The sequence below is a fragment of the Zootoca vivipara genome, chromosome 2 (genome assembly GCF_965207765.1).
Source record: "Zootoca vivipara chromosome 2, rZooViv2.hap1.1, whole genome shotgun sequence".
Taxonomy (NCBI): domain Eukaryota; kingdom Metazoa; phylum Chordata; class Lepidosauria; order Squamata; family Lacertidae; genus Zootoca; species Zootoca vivipara.
The window spans coordinates 78,271,413-78,294,997 of record NC_142584.1 but is presented as its reverse complement, the minus strand read 5'-3'; the positions used below and the strand labels follow the sequence as shown (position 1 = coordinate 78,294,997).

General features: G+C 41.7%; 2 protein-coding genes across 3 annotated transcripts in view; both read left to right on the top strand.

Annotated features, from left to right (window-relative positions):
* The window catches only part of DCP1A (decapping mRNA 1A), a 35,071-nt gene extending 28,565 nt beyond the window's left edge, over window positions 1-6,506 (top strand). For both annotated transcript variants that reach the window (XM_035106330.3, XM_035106329.3), the window contains exon 10: window positions 1,877-6,506. In XM_035106330.3, coding sequence (XP_034962221.1) covers window positions 1,877-1,957 — 81 coding nt within the window. In that variant the 3' untranslated portion in view covers window positions 1,958-6,506. The remainder of the gene's footprint in view (window positions 1-1,876) is intronic.
* A 2,978-nt stretch (window positions 6,507-9,484) lies between these two features.
* TKT (transketolase) overlaps window positions 9,485-23,585 on the top strand; it is a 37,737-nt gene continuing 23,636 nt past the window's right edge. Inside the window, exons 1-4 of the mRNA XM_035106324.3 lie at window positions 9,485-9,682; window positions 20,735-20,852; window positions 22,021-22,134; window positions 23,460-23,557. Of these exons, the coding sequence (XP_034962215.1) occupies window positions 9,576-9,682; window positions 20,735-20,852; window positions 22,021-22,134; window positions 23,460-23,557 (437 nt within the window). The 5' untranslated portion in view covers window positions 9,485-9,575. The remainder of the gene's footprint in view (window positions 9,683-20,734; window positions 20,853-22,020; window positions 22,135-23,459; window positions 23,558-23,585) is intronic.

The following is a 23,585-nucleotide window of genomic DNA, read 5'->3' as shown; positions in this document are numbered from 1 at the left end:
GGAACATTGAAAGTCCCAGACCATGTGTATAGGTAGATTTGTAGAGGCCTGGGCAATGATGATGATGATGATAATGATGATGATGCCAGTTCAGCTGGTCCATGGAGGTCAAGTAGTAACTCAACCCAGGCTATACTCAAAATACAGGAAGAGACTAAATGGAAAAGTATAGTGATCCAAATCTCAAGGTAGGTAAAATCCTACATATGCAGATATTGACTTTTTATTTTATTGCTGTCTGGTTCTTGGTTATCATCCAAAACAAGTGAGCCCTCTTGTCTTTAAGAGTGTGCTTGCTGTACTAATTCAGATTCTTCTTGTACAGTTGCATTCACGTATGCATGTTTTGCTCATTAGCTTTTACTTTGCGACTTCACATGGATTTGTTCATTCATAATACTCCCTTGTGACTAGTTTTCGTCGCTTCTCTTTGTTTCTCTGCACTTCCGCATTCACTTTACCTTTTCTTACCTTAGTTGCTTTGCAAGTGCCCTTCTAAAAGGTTTCCAGTAGTGTCCCCTTGTCAAATAAGATTGATCCAGGTTTAATCTAGAAAGAATTCATTTTAAAAGCCATACTGCTTCCTCAGGTTGAAAACAATCTAAACAGCCCAAATGAATTTTGATAGTGTTACCAAGTGACACTGGAATTGCCTTGAGAATAGAATTGGGCAGTTAGATTTATCCCATAAGGTCAGGACAGATTGCAAATTATCTGTTTATTAAATTTGCACCCTTTCCTTCCTTTCCTCAGTATGTAAAAAATAAAATAAAATAACTAAAACAACAGTATTAAAAAGCACAGTAGCTTTGAAAGAGAATGCTTAAAATTTAAAAGACACCTTGCATTAAAAGAGGCTTGCAACTTGGAACTCCTGAAAAAACACTATTCATTAATTTGATAGAATAACAATATTATTACACTATAGTTTGCAGATTCCGCTTCCCTTCCTGAAGAACTGGAAGTGGATTACTCACATTCATTAGTCACTGAACCCGGAGTCCTCTTCTTTCCCACATGCACTGGATGTAGGAGGTGCAGTAGGATATAGGATGCAGTTGATTGCCATCTGTCATGGATGCTTTAGTTGAGATTCCTGCATCCAGTGGGTTGGACTAGAAGAGAAGAAGAAGAGTTTGGATTTGATATCCCGCTTTATCACTACCCTAAGGAGTCTCAAAGTGGCTAACAATCTCCTTTCCCTTCCTCTCCCACAACAAACACTCTGTGATGTGAGTGAGGCTGAGAGACTTCAGAGAAGTGTGACTAGCCCAAGGTCACCCAGCAGCTACAAGTGGAGGAGCAGGGAATCAAATCCAATTCACCAGATTACTGTTCTCAACCACTGCACCACACTGGCTAGATGATGCTTGGGCTCCCAACTTTACAATTCTAGGATTCTATGGTTCTGCTTAGTTTCATTGTGGTGGTGGGCAAAGGGAGGAACCATTAAAACCCATCAATCACAACCACCTAACTATTATGTGCAGCCTGAGTCTCTCCCCTCACAGGGTCCCCGAGAGGAAGAGAGTTGTCCCTTCTCTTCCCAGTTCTTATTTGGCCTTCTGTTATTCCCGTCACAGTATTTTGGCAGCAGCAATGTGGTAACTGCTTTTCTGTGCAGCATATGCTCAGTGATATTTCTGAGCTATATATCATTGATAGTATAGCTTTATTAAACTTCCTCCTTCATGCCTCCTACCCAACTCCTAAACTTAGTGATTGTAAGAAACTGCATCTTCATTCAACTTGGGTTTCCTAATTCAAATAAGTACAGGTTTTGTTAATAGGTATAGAATAATGAATTGGGTAGGAAAAAGTGATGAATTATTTCTGTCATTGGTTTAATTATGTTTATCTCCCCTCTTTCTTTCAGAACGATGTGAATTTTCTTAGTACGCTTCATGAAGTTTATTTACAAGTCTTGACCAAGAATATGGACAGCATCAAACTATAATTGAAGTAAATACAGTTCAACTTACCACCTAATTGTTTCAGAAACAATTATGCCTCTTCTGTGAAACTGTTAATATTTTTAAAGGTTGTTTTTAGTTGAAGTTTTAAGTTTTGTTAAAGTAAGGAGACCTTGTCCCTTAAAATTGCATAACAAATGTTCTCAGAAGTGATCTAGGTTTCACTGTGACCAATCACCAGCAGGCTTTTATTTCTGTATGCAGAAAATGGTCTTCATGTTTAATAGCACATTATTTTTGAGTGGGTAATATGAAAAACTGTTTTGATTTTTACTATCTGGTACATACATTTAAATAATTAGGGTGAATGTTGTCTAAGCCATCTTCGTCAGTTGAGTAAAGATAACAAGTTGTGAAGCTAGCTTCTGATTTAAAGAGCTGTGGAAGGAATGCAGAAGATCATTTTAGGGCTTTGGAAGGAAACAGTGGAAAGCATTGTAAAAATGCTGGGGGGGGGGGGTTAGCCTTGGAGCTGGATGGACTCAGCATGGTATTGACCATCAAATTGACCCCCTTAATATGCAATGCTGGCTTATGCATCCTTATATTTTACTAAGGCAAAATCAAGGTGGATTATGAAATACCCCTTCAACAATACTTGCAGTGTGCTTATATTTTGCTAATGATACTATTTTCAAGCAAATAATTTTTAAACAGAAATGGATGGAACATCATTGTGGTCACCTTATTGTCCTTTCCAGGCTTAATGCAAATATTGGAGGTTTGCCTGTAGCATAGATGAAAAGGAACCCAGAGAAGTGTGTATAATTTCATTTGTGGTGTTTAAAAATGGGCACATAAACATCAAATGCAGTCTGCTCTTCTCCCCATATTTTCCCTCCATTTGCAGGTTTTTGTGAGTTCTCATAGAAGGTTAAGATTTCATTACCACTGTAAAGATCAACCTTCTTCCCAAAGGAAGTTGCTCTGGTCTCCTTGTTGTTTTATATGCTGCTATCGGTCTCTCCTTGACTTGTATTTATTTCATTATGGCATGTGATAGTAGCTAGCAATACTCTAGTGTAACATAAATCTCAATATGTTCAAGCAATACTAATATTAAAGGATGGGGTGGTTTTTCATTTTTTAGTAGAAGGTCTTTGTTTTATATTGTGAAAGGTAATTTTGTATTCCTTTTAACCGATCAACACACACTGCTTATTTGTCAAAGCATTGCTGGAATGGAGGATCCATGTGTTACAATCAGTTTCTTGTGCAAGCCATTGAAATGAGTAGGGCTTGATAAAAAGCACAGCCAGGATCTTATAAAGGCCCCCTTCTTTTGGTAGAGTTAGCAATGGAAAAGGTCCTGAATTAGAATGTACCTGTTGCTCTTAAAATTTAAATGTAACAATGATCCCTTCAAGGTGCAGATACTATCTGTAATTCATCTACCAAGCTTTAATTATGATTCCATCACAAATCAGTGTTTTGATATATAGCGTGTTGGATTTTTAAAAATCAAAATATGTACTGCATTTTGAGTGATTTTAAGTAGGTGTTTTTATGTTTAGCAAAATCTGCCTTTTGAGAGAACCTCTTCGGCCTTTGAACTCAGTGTTTCTAGTTGCAAACATAGTATTTTATATCAGATATATGTGCAGAATTCAGGGAAATATGTTAGTAGTGATATACATATTCGACTAATGTTTTGGCTTTAATGGTAAAACTCAAATACATCTTTTCAGGCTTTCTAGACCTTTTTTATTTTTAGGAAACATGAGAGCTCTACTTAAATGCTTGGACCTTTGATAGCACACCCATGTATGTGCACCAACAAAAACATGCTTGCTTATTTAAACAGAATTATTCTGTATGAAGCTTTTTCCTGGTGGGGTGTGGGGAATTAAGCCACTGCAGTACTCTTCAGTTTATTTTAAGTGGCTGTATTAACCATACCCCATGAACCAAATTTACCGTATATAATGCTGTGTTTGTAGATAATAAAGACTCAAGAACAGTCCTTAATTATTGTGGATGGAAAGAAGAACACCTTCTTAGCCATAAGCATAATATTAGAGGAATAATGATATTGAGCTGAAGTTGGTCACAATGTTCAAAGTAAGCATTGTATCCAAATATCGGTGGAAATGAAACCGAAGTAGCCAGTGTGGTGCCCTCCAGATGTTGAACTGCAACTCCCTTACCACTGACCATACTGGGTAGGGCTGATGGGAATAGTAATCCAACATCTGGGGGACACGTTGGCTACCCCTGAAAGGGTTCCCTGATATTGAATGTACCATTATGGTTTTGTGACTTCAAGGGGTTAGAGAGAGAGAGTTTTGCTTCAGACAGCATCACTCTTTCAAAGAATATTTGTCCCAGTACCCTTTGTCCTCCTGTTTACTATTTTGCATTATACAGTAATTCCGTAGAAACCTCATCTGGTAGCTTGGCAGGTCAGAGTTCTCAACTGATAGAAGTATGTGCAACATCAAGAAATAGTTCTGTGGTTCCAAAGAAAATTCCCTTAGCTAGAAGAAAATTGAATTTCACGTCATTAACATTTGTGTATGTAGCAGGCTCAAGTTGGGAGATCACAGGCAAACTACGCAATACAAAGCAGCATTCTGCTTTTATTGCTTACTGTAGTGTGAGAAGTTAACAAACGAAACAAAACAAAACATTTTAAGAATTGCTTTGAAAAACAAAACTCTGCTGCAAGGTAAAAATCGCAGATGCTTACAAAATGCAGAAATCACTGGACAGCTTTCACCTGATTACATATGGTCATATCCAACAGTAATCATACTCCAGAGTAAACCTATTGAAATTGATGGAATTAAGTTCCTTAAGTTGAATGATTACAATAGGTCTGTTCTCAGTGCGATTTAGTCTGTCATCTCTTGTAGAAGTTTGGAGTTACAATGAAACATTTTATTCTTGCTTGCATGCAGCAGTAACAAATACATAGCTAACCGACTTGGGCCATTCTTTTCAAGCTTATATTTTAGCAAGGTATTATTTCCCACAAGCAAACGTATGATTTTAGACAGCCCTAAAATCAATACTGTATTCAGTATCTAAGCATGTATTTTTTCGTTGCCTATATGCAGCATTTTATTACAAATTGCTTAATATTTGTCCATCCAAAAGTGGCTTTAAAACAAGCAGCTTACTCAATAATAACTCATTGCTGTTTTGTTCTGTTGCATTAACAATGTTTTGTTAAAAATGTGCCTAGCAACTCTGTATTTGTGACACACCCGGCAAAATGTAAACAGTCTGCTAAGAGCTAAGGCACAATAGGACAGTATGACAAGTAAAAGCTTGTCTTATTCTGACGTATGGGGTAGGATTCAAAGTTTCTTCCATGAACAGAAAAGCTCATTCTGTGGAAGAGACAAATGTTGCTGAAGGAAAGGGGAAAGGGAAAGTGATCTTGCAGGTCCCCACTTCCTCCTTGGCTCCCCCATGCTGCCTCAGTTTTCTGGAAGGTTCCTCAGGCCTCCAGAGTAGTTTTGGTAGAAAGGAGGAGTTGGTGGAAACAGCTTCCACATTTCCATCTTCTGAGAGTGACATTTCACTCCCTGGAACTTTGGATCTAAGCCAGAGAGTATAATCATGTTTCAGGCACACTAAATGGTATCCCCCCCCCCCGGGTATTTCTCTTTTGCTTGGATTTAGGGCATTCCACCAATGCCATGATTAGGCACGGGTATAATTATATTTAATGTGGAGTGGTCTGACACAAAAACCCAGCCACCTCTTGTTGGCTTACATGAGTTGCTTCTTAAGCATATCTTAAAAAGAGGAATGTGTGCAATATATATTTCACCTCAGTTTTGGACATCTTTCGTGAAAAATGTTAAAAGGTGCAATATCTTCACTTTAAGTGGGAAACATTTGCAATAATCTTCCCCCTGTGGTTTGTTTTTGTACCAATTTAACATTGTGGGCACATGGTGGTTCTCTGTTAAAAATGCACACTACACTCAGTGTTTGGGTTTAGCGCTTTAATTTGTACTCGCATGCATATCAAGAGTTTGAGGTGCTTCCGATCTTTTGGATTTTAAGTGATTATTTTAGGGATACTGTGGGCATGGTCCTGTTCCACAGGCACAGCATTCACACCTGAATGATTCTTGGAGGATCAATAGAGCCCTGTTTCCCCATTTTTTGTGGGCACATAGGAAGTACAAGAGACCGTTAGGAAGAGGAATGGAACTTTTGTACGCACGTCTTATTCATATTCGTAGTCCTTGACTGCTTGGTTGAAGTTATTCATTCTTCTACGCACATATATAGGTGGGGGTATTGGGAGCTGATATATATTGAACTTGTTGGAATCCGCTACATATTGGCGCTGCACTTGCGGTGGCCTGGATTGTGCCCACTAGCATTTGAGCAACTTTTAAAACTGTCACCATAATGCTTCATTAACATTTCAGTATATGGGTATGTAATTTGTGCCATCTTATTATATTGGCAAATATTAAGTTATTGCATAAATGTTTAAGAATAAGCATTTTTCATTGAAAATTTTGTATGTTTGCAGATATATTTTTGTAATAAAACTTCAAAGACAAATGTTCTGGTCTGTCCTGATGTCTTCTTGGTGGCAGTTCACTTTTTGAAAAGAGAGAGTCCAGCTTAGGAGAGCTGTTGAAAGCTTTTACGAAGGTTTGATAATTGGTTACCTGTCTTCAAAAACCAGACGTCTCTGCACTTTAACACGAAAATGTGACTCTTGGTATTGTGGCCAACTAACATTGAGTAGACCCATTGAAATTAATGGATCTAAGTTAGTTGAGTCCATTAACTTACAATGGATATACTGTACTTGGACTAACATTGAATGCAACCCTAGATTCTTGCATCTGTGTTCCTTTTTGTTTGCGTTGCCAGCAGCCTTTCCCCTTCCTCACTCTCCCTTCCTGACCTTGGGGGAGAGGACGGGAGACTACACATGGGGCAGGCGCTGCTTTGCCACACTCCTGGCTGCATACCTTAAGGTAACGAATATAAGCCACACTTTAACTTTTCACGGTTGGAATTGGGGGGGGGGAAAGGGTTATATTCAGGCCAATATGGTAAGTAAATAGAACCATACCCTCCCTGGAGCCTAACAAGGATGTCAATGAGGACAGAGGAAGTCCCAAAGAGACCAGAGGCTCAGTGGAGCTTTGTTTAGGCCGCTTAGCCTCTCCACCAAACAGCTGATGCGCAGCAGCAGCTGGCGCTTTTCCATGCGGCCTCCTGCCAGCCCCAGAGCTTCAACTCCAAACTCTTATTTTGGTCTGGAGTGGAGAGAGAGCGGGAGATAGAGCTGAAGAGCAGGGGGAAATAGGCATATAGAGGGTGCTCCCCACTTTATGCGATTCCACTTATGTGCATGGGGGCCCAGAACAACCCCTACGTAATGCTCCTGGACTCAGCTCTGAGCATGGATGCCCACGTCTCTACGGTGGCTAGGAGTGCATTTTCACAGTTAAAGCTAGTGCACCAGCTGCACTCATTCCTTGATATGTATTTGGCCACAGTGACCCACGCAACCTAGTTACATCCCATTTGGATCACTATATAACACGCTCTACATGGGGCTGCCTTTGAAAAGTGCTCAGAAACTTCAAGTGGTCCAAAGAGCTGCAGCCAAATTGTTGACCAAGTCTAAGACTCCTTGGAAAAGACCCTGATGTTGGGAAAGATGGAGGGCACAAGGAGAAGGGGACGACAGAGGATGAGATGGTTGGACAGTGTTCTCGAAGCTACGAACATGAGTTTGACCAAACTGCGGGAGGCAGTGGAAGACAGGAATGCCTGGCGTGCTATGGTCCATGGGGTCACAAAGAGTCGGACACGACTAAACGACTAAACAACAACAGTTATAGGGAGCATAACAGCTCCACTGGTCTGTTTCTGGGCATAAGTCAAAGTGCTAGTTATAATGCTCTGTGGGTCCAAGCTATCCGAAAGACCATATTCCTTCTTATGAACCTGCCCATGTTCTGAGATCTTCAGAGGAGGCCCTTTTCTCAGTTCTGCCTCCCTCACAGGCAGACTTGGTAGGGACACAAGAGAGGGCCTTCTCAGCGACTTCTCCCAAACTTTGAAACCCCCAAGCAGGATTCCAGGGGGTTTCAGGCGATCACCCAGTGTTTCCATTGGGAAAATTGAGACACAGTGGAGGTTAATGTATTTAAGAAATATTGTTCTTTTTTATTTTTATTTTTTTGAAAAACCTTTATTATATATTAAAATTACAAAAGAAAAATACCAGAACAAAAAAACAAAAAAAAAGGAATACAGACAAAGGTACAAATGGCTGAATTACAAAAGAAAAATACATGAAACAAATACAGGCTTTACAGCAGTTCGGAAATTAGAACATTGTTAGATAAGCTTCCAAATCTCAGTATCCCAAGACTAGTTCTTTTGCAATCCTAAACCAAGAATCCTAAACTATAGAAGAGACTGAAAAGGAAAGAAGATACAAGCAGAAGAGAGCGAACAAGAAAAGACATCCAAGGTAAGTCAATAGGGGGGGAGGGGAAGAAATGGGGTGGGCGTGGGAGGGGAGAAGAAAAGAGAGGGGAAGGATGAATGAGCGGTAAGTAAGAGTTAAAAGGGACAGTTAAAAGAGACAGGTGAAATTCCGACTTCCAAACACTTATAGTCGGTTCCATTGCATAATTAAATTCTACTAGGCTTCTCCTTCTCTTTTTACATTAAACTACATTTCTCCCCTTTCCATTTCCTTATTTCTTATTATATAAGAAATAAATAAAAATAAATTAAATAAATAAATAAATAAATAAAAGAAATATTGTTCATTTTAAACCTATTTACACCCAAAGTCTTCAATGGAGAGGGTGCAGGACATTATTCCCAGCGCCTTTTTTCACCCGGGATTCCTCTCAGGTGGGCGTCATTGCCATTCTAAGAGAACGAGGGAGGCGGTCCTGGTGAGTTCCAGCGCCCCCTTTTTCTAGAAAAATAGCACAGAGTGTCTCAATTTTTGAGCGTTTTCTTTCAAGCCTTCTAGTTAAAGCCAAGCAACATCGCAAGCACAGCATGCCATTACAACGCGGTGCTGGGGGAACCCTGCGGGCCTGCCAGGTGTTCTTGGACTCCAATTCCCAGCATCCCTCACCATCGGCCGTGCTGGCTGCGGGTGATGGGAGCCGGAGTCCAACAGCACCTGGAGGACCGGAGAGAAAGAAAGCCCTGCACCCTACGCGGGCTGAGTGGCACCCTGAGCTTTCCCACTTCCCTTCGCCGCTGCGCAAATGGCGCTCAGCCGCGCCCTGCTCCCGTTACGCGCGGAGCGAGAGGGAAAAGGACGCGGCTTTTTTCTGCGCCTCAGCCGCGCCTCTCTTCCTCGGGAGGGGAGCGGCTGGCCTTCGCAGCCGGGCGGGAGAGCTCAGTCCGCAAGCAGCGCGCTGCTCGAGAGGCGGGGGCTTTTCGCCCAGGCAGGCAGGACTCCGCCCGCGCGCGGCTCGCAGAGGTGGCCCCGGCGCCTGGCCCCTCCTCGCCCGGCCGAGCAGCTCCGCCTCTCCTTCCTCAGTCGCCGAGCCCGGGCCTGTCCAGCGCCATACGCTCCAGCTCCTGCTGCCGCCTGTAACCCGAGCCTGCCGTCAGCCACGTTCCTGCTTCGCCATGGAGGATTATCACAAGCCGGACCAGCAGAAGCTGCAGGCCCTGAAGGACACGGCCAATCGGCTGCGCATCAACTCCATAAAGGCCACCACCGCGGCTGGCTCTGGGTGAGCCAAGGGGGAGAGGGAGGGAGGGAGGGAGCCAGACTCGACTCAGGCAGAGCAAATCCCTCACCAGAGAAGTGCCGGGGCTCACACGCCTGCCGGCCAGTCACACCTTCTCTCTTGGAAGGCCCCGGATCTCGCAGATGAGGGATCAAGGCAGCCTGTCTTGCTTAGCACGACGAAGGAAAACTGCCTCACACCGAATCAGACCTTTGGTCCTACCGTAGCTTAGTGTTGCGCGACTCGGACTGGCAGTAGGCACTCGGGGTTTCCAGGCAGAGAGGTTCTCCTAGCCCTACAGCGGAGATGCTAAGAGTTGGACCGAGCACTTTTTGCATGCCTTTCACCCCCCATAAGGTGGATAAGTTCTCATCCCTTCACTCTTAATAATCCTAGTAAGCAGAAGGTAGCCCCTACTTTATATGTCTCTTTGGTATAGCCCAGGAAGATAGTTGTGTTTTTCTTCCCTGGTCCTGCTACAAATGATTCTAGAGCAAGGCTACTAATGTGTCGAACAGCCTTGACACTACCAGCTGTTTGTGTGGACTTCTGTGCCTCTGGATGAAATCTGGTCCAAATCTTGCCTCTTACATGTGTGTGCAGTCCAGGGGATTTCTGCAGAGATCTGACTGTTGAAATCCATTGAGTTATGCATCAGTCATCAAGCCACAATGTGCACACACTGTTACCTAAACACTGTATTTGAATTCAGTAGGGTGTTTCTCTTGGAGCAATAATTGATTTCACAGCTTTGCCCAAATGGGCTACTGATCCTTAAACATTATACCACCTATTTGCATACCACCACCTCCCTCCCCCCTTCTTAAAAAGCAATAATGATAAATAAAATATAGAGCTGAAGATCTTTGTTCTTACTGGGAAACCTTGAATTTTGAGTTGCAAAATGGGTTCAGAGCTTCCATTAGGTTTTGAAATGCAGATTTAAAGCAATATTTAGGTGTCAGTTAGGTTTCACAACTCATGTACCGTAATAAGCAAACCTTGGTTTGGCAACTTAAAGCTTTCAACTGTTTCAACAGCCATACAATTTAATGGAGGATTTTCTTAGAAAAGAATGTGTAGCAATTACAAATCACTTTAGAATAGTGAATATAGTGAAGGTGCAAATAGAATTAGATAGCTTATTTGCTTCATCTGTAGCTGTATTGAATATGGGATTTGTGTAAATTCCAAGGAACCGAACAAACCCATTTTCAGCCAGTGCCTAAATACACATTTATCTGGGAGTAAGTCCCATTAAATTCAATGGAGGAACTTTTGAATAGCCCAGTGTAGGATTGTGCTGAATGTAATAATTGTACCTGGAAGATACTTAGATATGCAGCAGATATCTGGAAATACACTTGGGTGTGAAAATTGTTACCTCACCTGTGACTGTGAAAAATGAATAAGGATGATAAAACATTGAACACTGGATGTGTTTGTTGATGGAATACTTTGTGTTTTATATGTTTTGATAAAGGGCTCATTTTTACCCTTTTTACATCATATGGATTTGTTCAAAAGCTTCTTTTTTAGAAAGAGAACAGAGTTAATTGCTCTTAAATATAGGGGCCTTTCTGATTATAATCATACACAATTTGTTTATGCATGTAGTGTGTGTGTCCAAATGTTTGGCTCTGTGTGGATAGCGTGCAGAATGAGCTGGCCTTTTACCATAATTCTGTCTGCTTTAATCATGTACAGCTAAAATAGGCGGCTAAAATGAGAGCATTCAGAAAGTGTGAGAGTATAATATTGACAGTGTATTTTTGACACAGATGGTAAGATATTGGGATATAAGGTTCTTCATGCATATGATATGACAGAAAGAGAACTCAGGAATGCTCTCTTGACACACAGTTGGAAAGAAAAACAATTTATGCTTTCGGCCAAATTATTTCTTTTGTGCCCAACAGTCGTAACTAATTGTCGGCAAAATTTCAAGTTGGCTAAAGTGGGATTATTTTTCAAATGCCTGAAGGCTCATATGGGTAGTTTATTCAGGCTTTAGAGTAGAGGTTATTTTAGGCTCTGTCTGCAAATTCCAGAGTTAGTCTAGTTTTGCTTGTACTCTGCGATGGGAAAAATCCATTGTCTTTCGATGTGAAAATAAAGCTATTTCCCCACATCAAACAGGTTTATTTAATATTCCATTGACAAACACTGATTTTCTAAAATCTCTTTACAATATATTTACCTTGTTTCAGCTGAGGGTTGTATTTTTTTATTTTCTATTGATTGTGTGTGCTATATTATTTAAGGTTCAGATTGTCACATTTTAAAATTTAATTTTTAGAAGCAAAAGTTTTCTGTAAGGTTGAAACATCTGCCCAGATTTTAAATTCCTTTTGTTTGTAGTGATCTCACTGAATTTTGTAAGGTGCGTGAAAATGCCATCGTTGGAGGCATTTTTGCACTGAATATTATTTAAATGGAATGCTAAATTCCCACAACCACACATTCTGTTCTGAGATCCATCTGAAGGACTAGGGATCATAAAATATGGGGGGAAAGTAAATCCTTCCACCTTGTGTTGGGCAACAAAGTTGCAACAAAAGAAAAGTGATGGACCCATTTTGAATTTGCATAAATTCAAACCACCGCACTATAGTTCAACCTTAACGTTGGTTCAATGTGACATCAGACCTGAGAAACCATGATTTGTAATGGAACTGAAAATTACAACCGGGAACATGATATGAAATGTGTTTGCTTGTACTAGCTGTAATTCCATGAATTGACACACCATAGGTATGGTTGTTGCCTTTGTACACCATTAAGGCAGAAAAGCTGGGGGAAATGAAAGTGCACATGTGACTTCAGTTGTAGCACATCTTCATGGGTGCTCTATTCTGCTTGCAGGATAGTTCTCCTTTTTCATAGCCTAACTCAGGCATCCCCAAACATCCTCCAGATGTTTTGGCCTACAACTCCCATGATCCCTAGCTAACAAGACCAGTGGTCAGGGATGATGGGAATTGTAGCCCAAAACATCTGGAGGGCCGAAGTTTGGGGATGCCTGGCCTAACTCTTATTAGATGCTTCCTCTGTAGCTGTGTTCAGGGCAGCTTACAGTATAAGAGCAGTTCGGAACAAACAGTGAACAGCCTTATAATGAGTTCCTTTGTAAGATAAGTAACAACAGCAAGAATTTAAATGCAAGTGTATTTTAAAACTGATAATAGTTCTAATCATTGTGCCTGATTTGCCTTGAAAGGATGGTGTTCTGCTTGATCCTAAAGTTCACCAAGTCATGTAGAAGGTGGCAAAAACCTTATTATCCCAGATGGAGCTCAAAATGACTTTATATTGGCTGTGGGTGGTGTTAGCGACTTGGTGCGCGGCTTCACCATCCTCCTGAAACCACGCTGTTCTGCGGGTGGTTGCTCTGCTCTCCTGGCCGCCGCAGTGCCTGATGGGTTCCCGCCAAACCCAGATTAAAATTCCGGCCTATCTGCGGCGGCCTCGGGGCGGGGCAACAGCAGTGGACCGAGTTGGAGCAGGCTTCACTCTGGTCCGCTCCAGAAGCATAAAAAGAGCCCAGAGCTGACGTTGGCAGCACCTTTCTCCTTTCTAGGTTTTCTGGCGTTGATATGGTCGTACGATTTTAGGCATTGGGCGGAATCCTTTAGTCTTACAACTGAAAGAGGGGTAAAGCGGCAGCAGACCGAGTTGGAGCAGGCTTCACTTTGGTCCGCTCCAGAAGCATAAAAAGGGGGCGGAGCTGACGGCAGTGCAGTCGGCCCCAGAGGGTCACCCACCTCTAATCTTTTTTTTCCCTTACAGGCTAACCTTTCTCCTTTCTAGGTTTTTTGGCATTGGTATGGTCGTACAATGGTTGCTGTTTTCTCACAGCGGGGAAGGAATTCCCCCTGCTCTACAGGTTTTGCCTACCCCATAGCAATTGTCACAACTTGGGCGATTTTAGGCATTGGGCGGAATCCTTTAGTCTAACAACTGAAAGAGAGGTAAACCGGTGACTTACCCCTTCTGCGGCAGTGACACCAGTTAGAGGGGTCTTGAGGGGAGTCTCTGTCCACAAGGGCACAACAAGTGGGCCATAGAATTCCCCCCCCCCGCGACATGAGAGAGAGCCAGTTGCGTAAACACACATTTTGCAATGGCCCCATATTCCCATTCGAACCTGACTTGCCTCAGACCCCCAGCAGGGGGCTAAGAGGGATACATGCCCAATGCCTATGCCAAGGTTTCCTACACCTGAAATTCAATAAAGTCGTTGCCATTTTAATCCCTAAATATGTTGTCGTGTCTCCTTCTTGATCCTGAGGTCTGGCTCCCGGAGGGGTGGGGGTGGGGACTTTGCCTGGGCACTCAAAGACCATTTATAACTAGCCACCATTGCCAGCTGAGCTTCAAGCAGCAAATCTGGATCCAGAGCAGCAAATTTATTCTGTCAATGCCACGACTCTCCAGAGCAGGCAATGCAGCCTCATTCTGCAATCTCTATTTCTTTTTAATTCAGCTTCAGACTTCCCAAATAGGAATTCATATATATATCATGCATTCTTTAGCAATCAGCTGAAGAGCTTGCAAATGGATAGAGAGGCAGTTTGGATTCACCAGACTTTGAGTGTGCCTCTAGTTGAGTGCAAATAGCATTCCTCGGCCTTGGTCACAGCTCTTCTGTACTTTCAAAGCCTACGCTAATTTTTATGCACATAAAAATGTGACTCTGTCACAAATTGCTACATGTCTTGTAACAAAGTAACTTTTAAAGGTAAAACCATTTCCGAGGAAGGATATGGATGGGGGGGGGGACCGAAGCAGGATCTGGGGGCAGGGGAAGAAAGTAGCTAACCATAAAGCAGAACCCTTAGAAGGAAGTTGCCTTTGATATTCTCGGTGTGATGTTGCAATAGTTATATTTACCATTTTACAACATCAAGGTGGTTCCTGTTTTATTTTTTTTAGGTCAGTTGGAGTTCTGTCTGAAAGAGACTGTGAGGATGGAAAGCCTAGTGACTGGGAAATTAAAGAGATGGGAACAATGTGATTGTACATCCAAATAAAGGATCAATATTTATTGAACAGTCCCTTTAGTACAGTAAATAGCAGGGAGCAGAGGCTCAGTACTGAGTTCGGCAAGATCTAATTCCTCCTTTGTTATCCCTGGGGCCAGATACTAGAATGAATAGATGTAGAATGAATAGATGGATATCTGTTCTTGCCACTCCTTGGGAGCAGAAAATGGCCAAAAGTAAATGCATGAACATGCCTATGATGAATCATGTTATGGGGCTCCAATTGATATGCCCTACCCACTTCTTTGTTTGCACTAACAGAAAAGTGTCTGAGGACCCTTGGGTAATCATTTAGTCCTCTTTATTGTGTCCAGATTGAGCCATCTAGTAGAGTCTTAAAAGGGTCTCATGACCACCAGGGGCAGGTAACATTCCAGTTGTGGGAGGAGCCAGAGGTGGACAAACAATCCAGAGTGAGAAGGAGGAGGCAGCCTTTGTCCGTGAGGACACTTATCTTCCTTGAGCTGCAATGATATATCCAGGTACATGCTCAGACTATGTAACTACCTTTTCAAGGGGGCTGTGATTGTACCCAGAGCAGGCTTTCTACCTACCATAATTCCAGGGAAAGCAATCTGCTAACCTACAGGACCTCCCTCTTGTCTGGATTCAGTATCTACTTACTGGTTCTCATAAAATTATAGAGTTGGAAGTGATCCCAAGGGTCTTCTAGTCCAACCCCCTGCAATGCAGGGATCCCAACTATATATATATATATATATACATACATGACAGATGGCCACCCAACCTCTGCTTAAAAACCTCCAACAAAGGAGAGCCCACAACTTTCCAACCATTCCACTGTCAAACAGCTCTTACTGTCAGAAAGTTCTTCCTGAGTCACTCTCTCTCTTTCTTTTTTGTAACTTCAATCCATTGGTTCAAGTCCTACCCTCTGAGTCTAGAGCAGGAGAAAACAAGCTTGCTCCATCTTCCATGTGACAGCTCTTTAGATATTTGAAGATGGATATCATATCTCCTCTCAGTCTCCTCTTCTCCAGGTTAAACATACCCAGTTCCTTAAACATTCCTCATAAGACTTGGTTTCCAGACCCTGCCTTGATCATCTTGGTTGCCCTCCTCTGCACGGGTTCCAGCTTGTCAACATCCTTCTTAGAATGTGGTGCCCAGAACCAGGTGTGGTCTGACCAAGATAGAATAGAGTGGGACTATTACTTTCCTTGATCGGAACACTGTTCTTCTGTTGTCCCAGGCTAGAATAGCATTAGCCTTTTTTGCTGCTGCATCACATTGTTGACTCCTGACCATTTTATTATTTTTAACCTCTCTTGCAAGTCTGAGATTTGGCCCACCTGACCTTTCCCCTGCAACTGTTGGTTACTCATGTATACTCTTCCTTTGGGATTTCCCATTTCTTCCATTTCTTATTCATTCCCTTCTTACATCTCAGCTCATCTGTAAGTTCCTTATGTTGCCACACTGGTTTCATTAGATGCCTCCCATTTTTCATTCTTGATGGAAATGTCTGCCTTTGTGCTTTAAATATTTCACCTTTAAGAAACTCACATCCATCTTGGATACCCTTCTCTTTGATTGTTTCAGACCATGGGAACACCCAGCCCATCCCTGCATCTGGGCACTGGTCAAGATTCAGATTACAAGGAGAAATAGAGCTAGATGGCGTCTGCGCCATGTTGCATAGTGATCACAACTTCCTGAAGCATCCCTGCCTTTAACACAAGCCCTGAGTTCACAGACCTGGTACCGGTAATTCGTGGCTGCAGGCTGCTGGCTGTTCTACCCAGCTGGCCCTGCATGCTCAACCTGAGCAATCACATTGGTTTTTGCAGGTCCTTTTCAGTGTAGCAACTCAAGGTAGTCTCTTGACTACTGCTTCCTTTGCCAACATCTGGAATAAGTGACTTTCTTAACATGAGTTCACAACCTCCATCAAGATTGTGGTGCATGTTTCCAAATGTCTCTTTTTGGTAAAAGCCGAAATTGGTTATTTTATGCTTTCACGTTGTTACGCCTTTCTACTCCTTTTGGGCATATTTGCCTTTGCATATTTCCACCCCACCCCCTGGCACTTTGGTGCGTTTTTGCTTAATCAACTGTCAATGCTGAGTCGGCATCTTTTGTATTGCAGCTCATGTTTGTTTTGTGTTAATCCAAGCAGTCTGACCAGAACTAATAGAATTTGACGATTGAAAGAAGAGAGGTTTGATTTTCGTTTTTTTCAAAGGGGGAAAGAACAAATGGTTATTGTAGTTTGGGAGGAATATTTAATTTTTTAAGAAATTGCAAGAAGGAAGGTTACATATGAATGTATTTCCATAGAAGTCACTGTGTTTGCATTTCTTTTGTAAAATGTGTTGCCTGCGTTTACAAATGTATAGGGAACAAGTTATTTTGCACATTGACCAATAGTTGAAAATCTCTAGTTTCAACAGGAATTGTTTTTTACATGGAATGTGTTGAATTTCAGATATTGGAGCGTAGTTCGGCTTGTAAACTGAATTCCAGTTACTGACGGAAGCTGAAAGGTAGAGGATGTGCTCTACTACATCTTCTGCAACACCATAGTTCATTTTGAAATCTGCTTGAAGGCTTTTGCAGAAGTCTTATGAAAATGAGTGGTACTTGCAGAACACTATTGCTTAGTGTGTGTGTTTTGCAATATCAGTATTTTGCAATCTAATCCTAAAGCTGTTGTCATACTCCCACATACCTGTAAGTAAGCCCTGTTGCCAATTCAGTAAGACTTACTTTTGAGTAGCCATTGCTAGAACTGTGTTGTCCATCTTGCCAAGTTTAATCGGACTTGCTTCCTGGTAACCAAAGTTGCAATCCTAAACACATTTAACATCTCCCCCTCCAGTAGATAGGTAGCTCAATTTTCAGTTTTTATATTTTATTAATATAATTTTAAACCTGCTTTAAAATGTTTTTCAAATGCTTACAATTATTGAAGTCCCCTACCACGAATATATCTACACATCTATATATCTATATCTATATATTTATATCTGTATCTATATCTGAGTGCCCAGAGGGGTAGCTGTGTTAGTCTGCTGCACCAAACAGCAAGACGTCTTGTGTGATGAAATGGACTCTTGACCATATTGCTGTAATAAATTAGCTGGCATTTAAGGTGCCTCAAGATTCTTTGTTGGAATTGAGAATTGTTGTGGTAAAATGTTTTTAATTGGTTGTTTTTATTTTTTAAATGTTTGTTTTCATTCCCTGTTTAATTTTTCTTCTTCTACATGTTCACCAATAGGTTTATTTAAAAACTTTACCCCCAGAGCAGCAGTTCTTTAGAGAGATGGTTAAGTATAACATTTATAAGATTTAAGGAATGAAAGCCTTTTAAGCAAGCATGTAAGGTTTACTGATTAACAGCCATGTGCAAATATTTACTAATACATGTTTTTGAGTCACGTCTTAAATCTAATTGTTTTAATTCCTAGTGTGCAAATACTTAACAAGGGATGAGCACTAACTTTACTCCTGTTTTTTTTGTTTTTTAAAAAGCATTTGCATGTGTTTTAAGAAATCGTTAACAAGAGTGCTGTTCCCAAAGGGGTTTGGATTAGGAAGCAATATTTAATTGGCAGCTTGATAATAAACACATTATATAGCCTTAAGTCCTGTGGATGTCATACAACTGTTGTATCATGTGTTTGGATTTATGATTTTAAAATGCTAACATGCATGGAAAATGTAGTCAAAGGGAAAATGCCGTGTGACAGCAAACTAGTAGACCGTTACTCTATGAACAGGATTTCTGGCTGTTAACTATTATAGCTGCCCTACAGCATGTCAGCTAGTACAACTGACAATTCATTCCACTGGATCATTACAAGCTACTGACACTTTTAGACTAGTAATGTTTAAAATTGACCCTGATCTTGGGTCACAGACATCAGCCATAAATTTACAAACAGTTTTACTCTAATTCTGCAGTCCATAATACACTTTTACTAGGGAGTAAGCCTCATTGAACCCAGTAGGACAGGAGTGAGGAACCTTCAGCCCAGGGGGCCAGTTTTGGCCTGCCAACCTTCCCCATTTGGACTGCAAAGCCATTTTGGGCAAGCTATGCTCACCCGTCCTACACCTGAGGGTCCTACAGATAGGGGGGAGCTTTGAAATGCTGCACAAAACTTTTACCCAGCATTAAGCAGGATTGCCCTCCTGGTGCATTGGCTGATGCAAAGAAAGGGTGATCCTACAGGAAACTCCCTCACACACCCAAACCTTCTTAGTTTGGCTGCACTTTCAGAGCACTCAGCAGGTAGCAAAGCACTGCTAAAAGCAAGCTTTTCCTTCATTTCAGCAGCTGTTTCGCTGTAAACCCCTTGTAGTAATACAGATGTTAGCAGTGCCTTCCTGCCTGCTACAAACTGACTTTGGGATTTCAAAGGCCCAAAACCCTGGTATCATTTGTGACAGAATGTGGGTTGACAGGTAGGCATCCTGACTCACTTGTTCCCATGAGTTGGATCTGGCCTATGGAGCCAAAAGGTTTCTCCACGCTTGAAGCAGGGCTAAATAATCATACACAGGGTTGAGCTGTAAAATTCTGCTAAATATATTAAAATAAATGACATATTATTGATAAGTCCAAATTCTGAAATCTAGATGCCTTGCTTAAGGAATGCTGTTATACTATCTATAATTAACTGTATGCATTCTTATAAATTCTGTCTTTTAGAGACAAAGTAAATCACACTCCAGTGTAATGCTTGCTTTCTCAGTTTCTCCAATCCCTATCAATGTTAATTTCTCGTTTCCCTGTGATAATCGTTCAGGGTAGGCAATATCTTAAAAGGGTATGACAAATGTTCACAAATGAAAAATGAAGTGGGGGAAAGAATTCCTACTCCACCATTCAAAAGCCAGGTCTATTGAGGTTTTTCTTTTCCCCTTTAAGGCAAGTTGGGGCTTTTAGAAACCTCTTAAAGAAATTAGTTTAACAACTGTGGAGAATCTCTCTCGCTGCCCGAACATGATGCTCAGGTGTGGTACTATAAGAATTGTTTGCTGTTGATCCTTAAGATCGCATTGGGATATATAGGAGGAGGAAACAAGCCACTTCAAGTTTATACTAGGTTAAACAGAATCCTACTTGTTTCTTGTCCTGAAATAGCCTAATAATCTGCAGTGCTAGAAAGGGCATCTCTCCTGTTCATGTTCCTTTTAGTAATGTACTGACACATGATTATTTTACAAACCAACTGAAACCCTTCCCTGAAGCTCAGTAGAAAATCATAGATGACACGCTCCTTCACAATGTCATTGAAATCCCTGCTAAAAATCTCCTTCAACTTGTGCTCTCTAAAGAGAGAAAACATATCCAATGTCATAATGCACCAAATTGTTTTCTGAAGCTTAACTTTCCTTTATAAGTGCTCATTAAAACTTAACATCTAGTCAGATAAGTGCTCTTTCAAAGTCCCTTTCAATCAGGAGTGCCTAATTTGTGTCCTTTCAGATGTTGCTGGACTACACTCCCATCATCATGGTTGGGGCTGGTGAGAAGTGGAGTCCAGCGGCATCTAGGCGGCGAATACCTTTTAGCCACCTATATAAACCATAGGCGAGGAGCCGTTTTTGCAAAATGCTTAAGTATTGCCAGGGCTTCGTTCAGGTCAAGGAGATCTCCTTGGGCCTTTCACAGGAAATGAAGTTTTTCTCTAAATGTAGGTGAATGTGTAACTTCATGAGCGCAATAGCTGATGATTCTGATGCTCCTTCTTGATCTTAGTGGAGAGGAAGTAGCTCAAGATGTCCTCCTGTCACTAAAGCTTACATTTCGGCATCCATTTTGGGGGAGATAACACAACATCCTCTTCTCTCAACTGATCAGAGCTAATGGACACTGGGATGATACGGTAGTAGATGGAAGGAGTTCTCAAAGGCACTTCTAGTGGCACATTTCCCTGTGGAAGCCTGGAAGGATGAGCATGTTGGTGTTTCAGTGACAGGAATGTGACCTGACAAGAGGCTGCAGTTGTAACGCTCCGTGTGCTTTGATTTGCAGCCACCCAACATCATGTTGCAGTGCTGCAGAAATCATGTCTGTGCTGTTTTTCCATACCATGAGGTACAAGCCACAGGATCCCAGAAATCCTAACAATGACCGGTTTGTTCTTTCCAAGGTAAGAGCTAGATCTTTTTCATTACTCTCCTGAAGGCTAGCTCTGATTAAATACTGTACTCTGATTCCTAATGGCTCTTTGCAACAGGGAAAAAAATATCCTCAGCAGTGTTTTTATACAACAATGCAAAAAACCTGAAAATTTCTTTGCCATCCTTCACAATTTCTGCGCTGACCCTTGGATTCATGCACTTGTTTCAAACTCCTTGGGCTTTTGAGACATTGGCTGATATACCAATCAAGTTAGTCACACCTAAGTCCTATTGGAATCAGTAGGACAAGTAGCCAATGGGACATTAATTTCAGTGGAACTTGAAAATCAGCTGGCTGACTTTTGCTTTGGGCTATTTCTTTTCTCTACCTCTTTGTGCACCCTCCCCTCTTTGGGGAGTGGGGCTCAAACTCACTTATGAAGAGAAGCAAACTATTAACCAGGAGGCCCCATATATTGCAGGATTCTTGGGATTCTTTCCCCTCGTCTCTCACTTTGGGCATTTGTTTCTCTCTACAATGAGCAGAACAGAGGAGGGACTGGGAGAAAGTATTTGCAGCTTTCTGGTCTTTGACTTCAAATATTTTTTTTCCTTTGCACATGTAGGCATACCTATTTTAAAAACTCCCCCTTATTCCTATTCTAACTGCTTGTCTGCTCCCACCCTCTTTTTCATTACTTCCTACTCCTGTTTTTGCCATGTTTGCCATGCTGTTTCCTATTCTAGAACAGCCACCCCCATTTTCTGTTGAGTCCCTTTCCCCCTTCTACTAGTTCACTGTCCCTTTTTGCCTCATTTAAACTCTGGTTCGAACAAGACCCTTCAGCAGGGACCATGTCACTATAATAGTAGTAATAATAATAATAATAATAATAATAATAATAATAATAATAATAATAATAATATTATCTGTAGCCCGCCCATCTGGCTGAGTCTCCCCAGCCACTAGTATGATATCTAATGTTTTTTTCTCCTCAATAGTTAAAAGTTAAAAAATAACAACACACAAGAGTTTTGCTGCATCAAGCAAAAATCCCATCTAGTAGACAACCAGATGCCTGCAAGCAGAACATGACGGCAACATGTTGACACAAGCATTTCCATATCCTTGCATGCTATTTAGCCTCTCTTAAGATGGTCTGCAATTGTTGATTTTGTTTCTTCCCCTTCATCTAGGGTCATGCAGCCCCAATCTTGTATGCTGCCTGGGCTGAAGCAGGCTTCCTCCATGAATCAGAGTTATTAAACCTGAGGAAAATTGATTCTATTTTGGAAGGCCACCCTGTGCCAGTGAGTATTTCAGGAAAAAGCAGGGAGATTGCCTTAGGAATCAAAAAGTTTGTGCACCTTTTACACTACTGCTAACATCTGGTTCATACTGATAGTTTAGCAATGGTTTAGGTAACAGAAATAAACCCATGGGTTGACAACAAATAAAGTATAGTTAAAGTTGCCCCCCCTCCCAGTGAAAGCAAGCAAAGAAGATTACTTTTACATTTTAGAAGGGCACTCAATGCCTTTACTTTCATGCACGTCAATATTAGCTATGATATTAAAACAGGGTACTTTTTATGATGCTCCGACACATCTCTCATCTGAGGATGGATGGATGCTTCATCACAAATCCCCTCTACACACTGCCACTGCCTGCCCTAGATGCAGAAGCCCATGGAAGTGGCTGTAGAGTTTGATCTCTCGCCCTCTGCTCTTGAACATAGTAGAAGGGCAGATCCATGGACTGATGTTAAGAGGGAGCGTCGTCAGGCACAGGTTCACCTAATGAGCAGCTGTTTTTGAAATGTACAGTTGATCAAGATGATTAGTTCAGCATGCTTTCTTCATTTGATAGAATCTTATTTAACACAACCATTGCAACAGCTGCCAGCTAAGAGCAGAAAATGGGGCTTTAAATATTTGAGGCAGGTGCAGCTTTTGCACCTCAGACCTTCAGAGGTGTGCAGTATAGGTTATGACTGCAGAGTAAAACTTAACTCCTGACACACCTGTATTGCGTTAATTTACTCATGTAGGGTTGCATCCGGTGCTGCTGATCTGCTCACACAACATACTACCACTTGCACATGGGAATGTCTGCTTCCTCTTCCCCACAGCCCCTTGTGCACCCTCAAAATCTAATCCAGAGCACATTTTTGGGTCACACAGAAGACGTAGGGGTAGTAGTCTCGTTGCATGAATGGAAGTCCAGTTGTATTGGATGCAACCCATAGGCTCTTCTCATGACTTCCTGAAGTGCCCAGAGGGAGTGCTTGATCTGGCAGCTAAGGCCGACTAAGGGGCAGATTTCAAGGGCAGGGTGGGGTTGGGTGGGGTATGGTACTTAGATAATATAGATGACTAAAAAGGTGAGTATTGATGGTGAAAAGGTGAGTTTCTCAAATTGGCCTTCAGAGAGTTAGGCTGGTATCTTTCCCTGCTGCACTAGATGTACCTGTGGGAACTTTGGGTCAGGGTTGAACATGCAGGGTTGAACATCTGGGAATGCTTACTTGGAAGTAAGCCCAACTGGGCTCTGTGCTGGTGTGCCTAGGATGGAAAGCTTAGGGTTTATGAAGTAGGTATTCTTTTGATTACATGCTATTGCTTCTTCTTTTTAGAAACAAGCATTCACTGATGTAGCTACTGGATCACTCGGTCAAGGGTTGGGTGCTGCATGCGGTATGGCCTACACCGGGAAGTACTTTGACAAAGCCAGGTATCTTGAAAATATTTCACCCACTTTG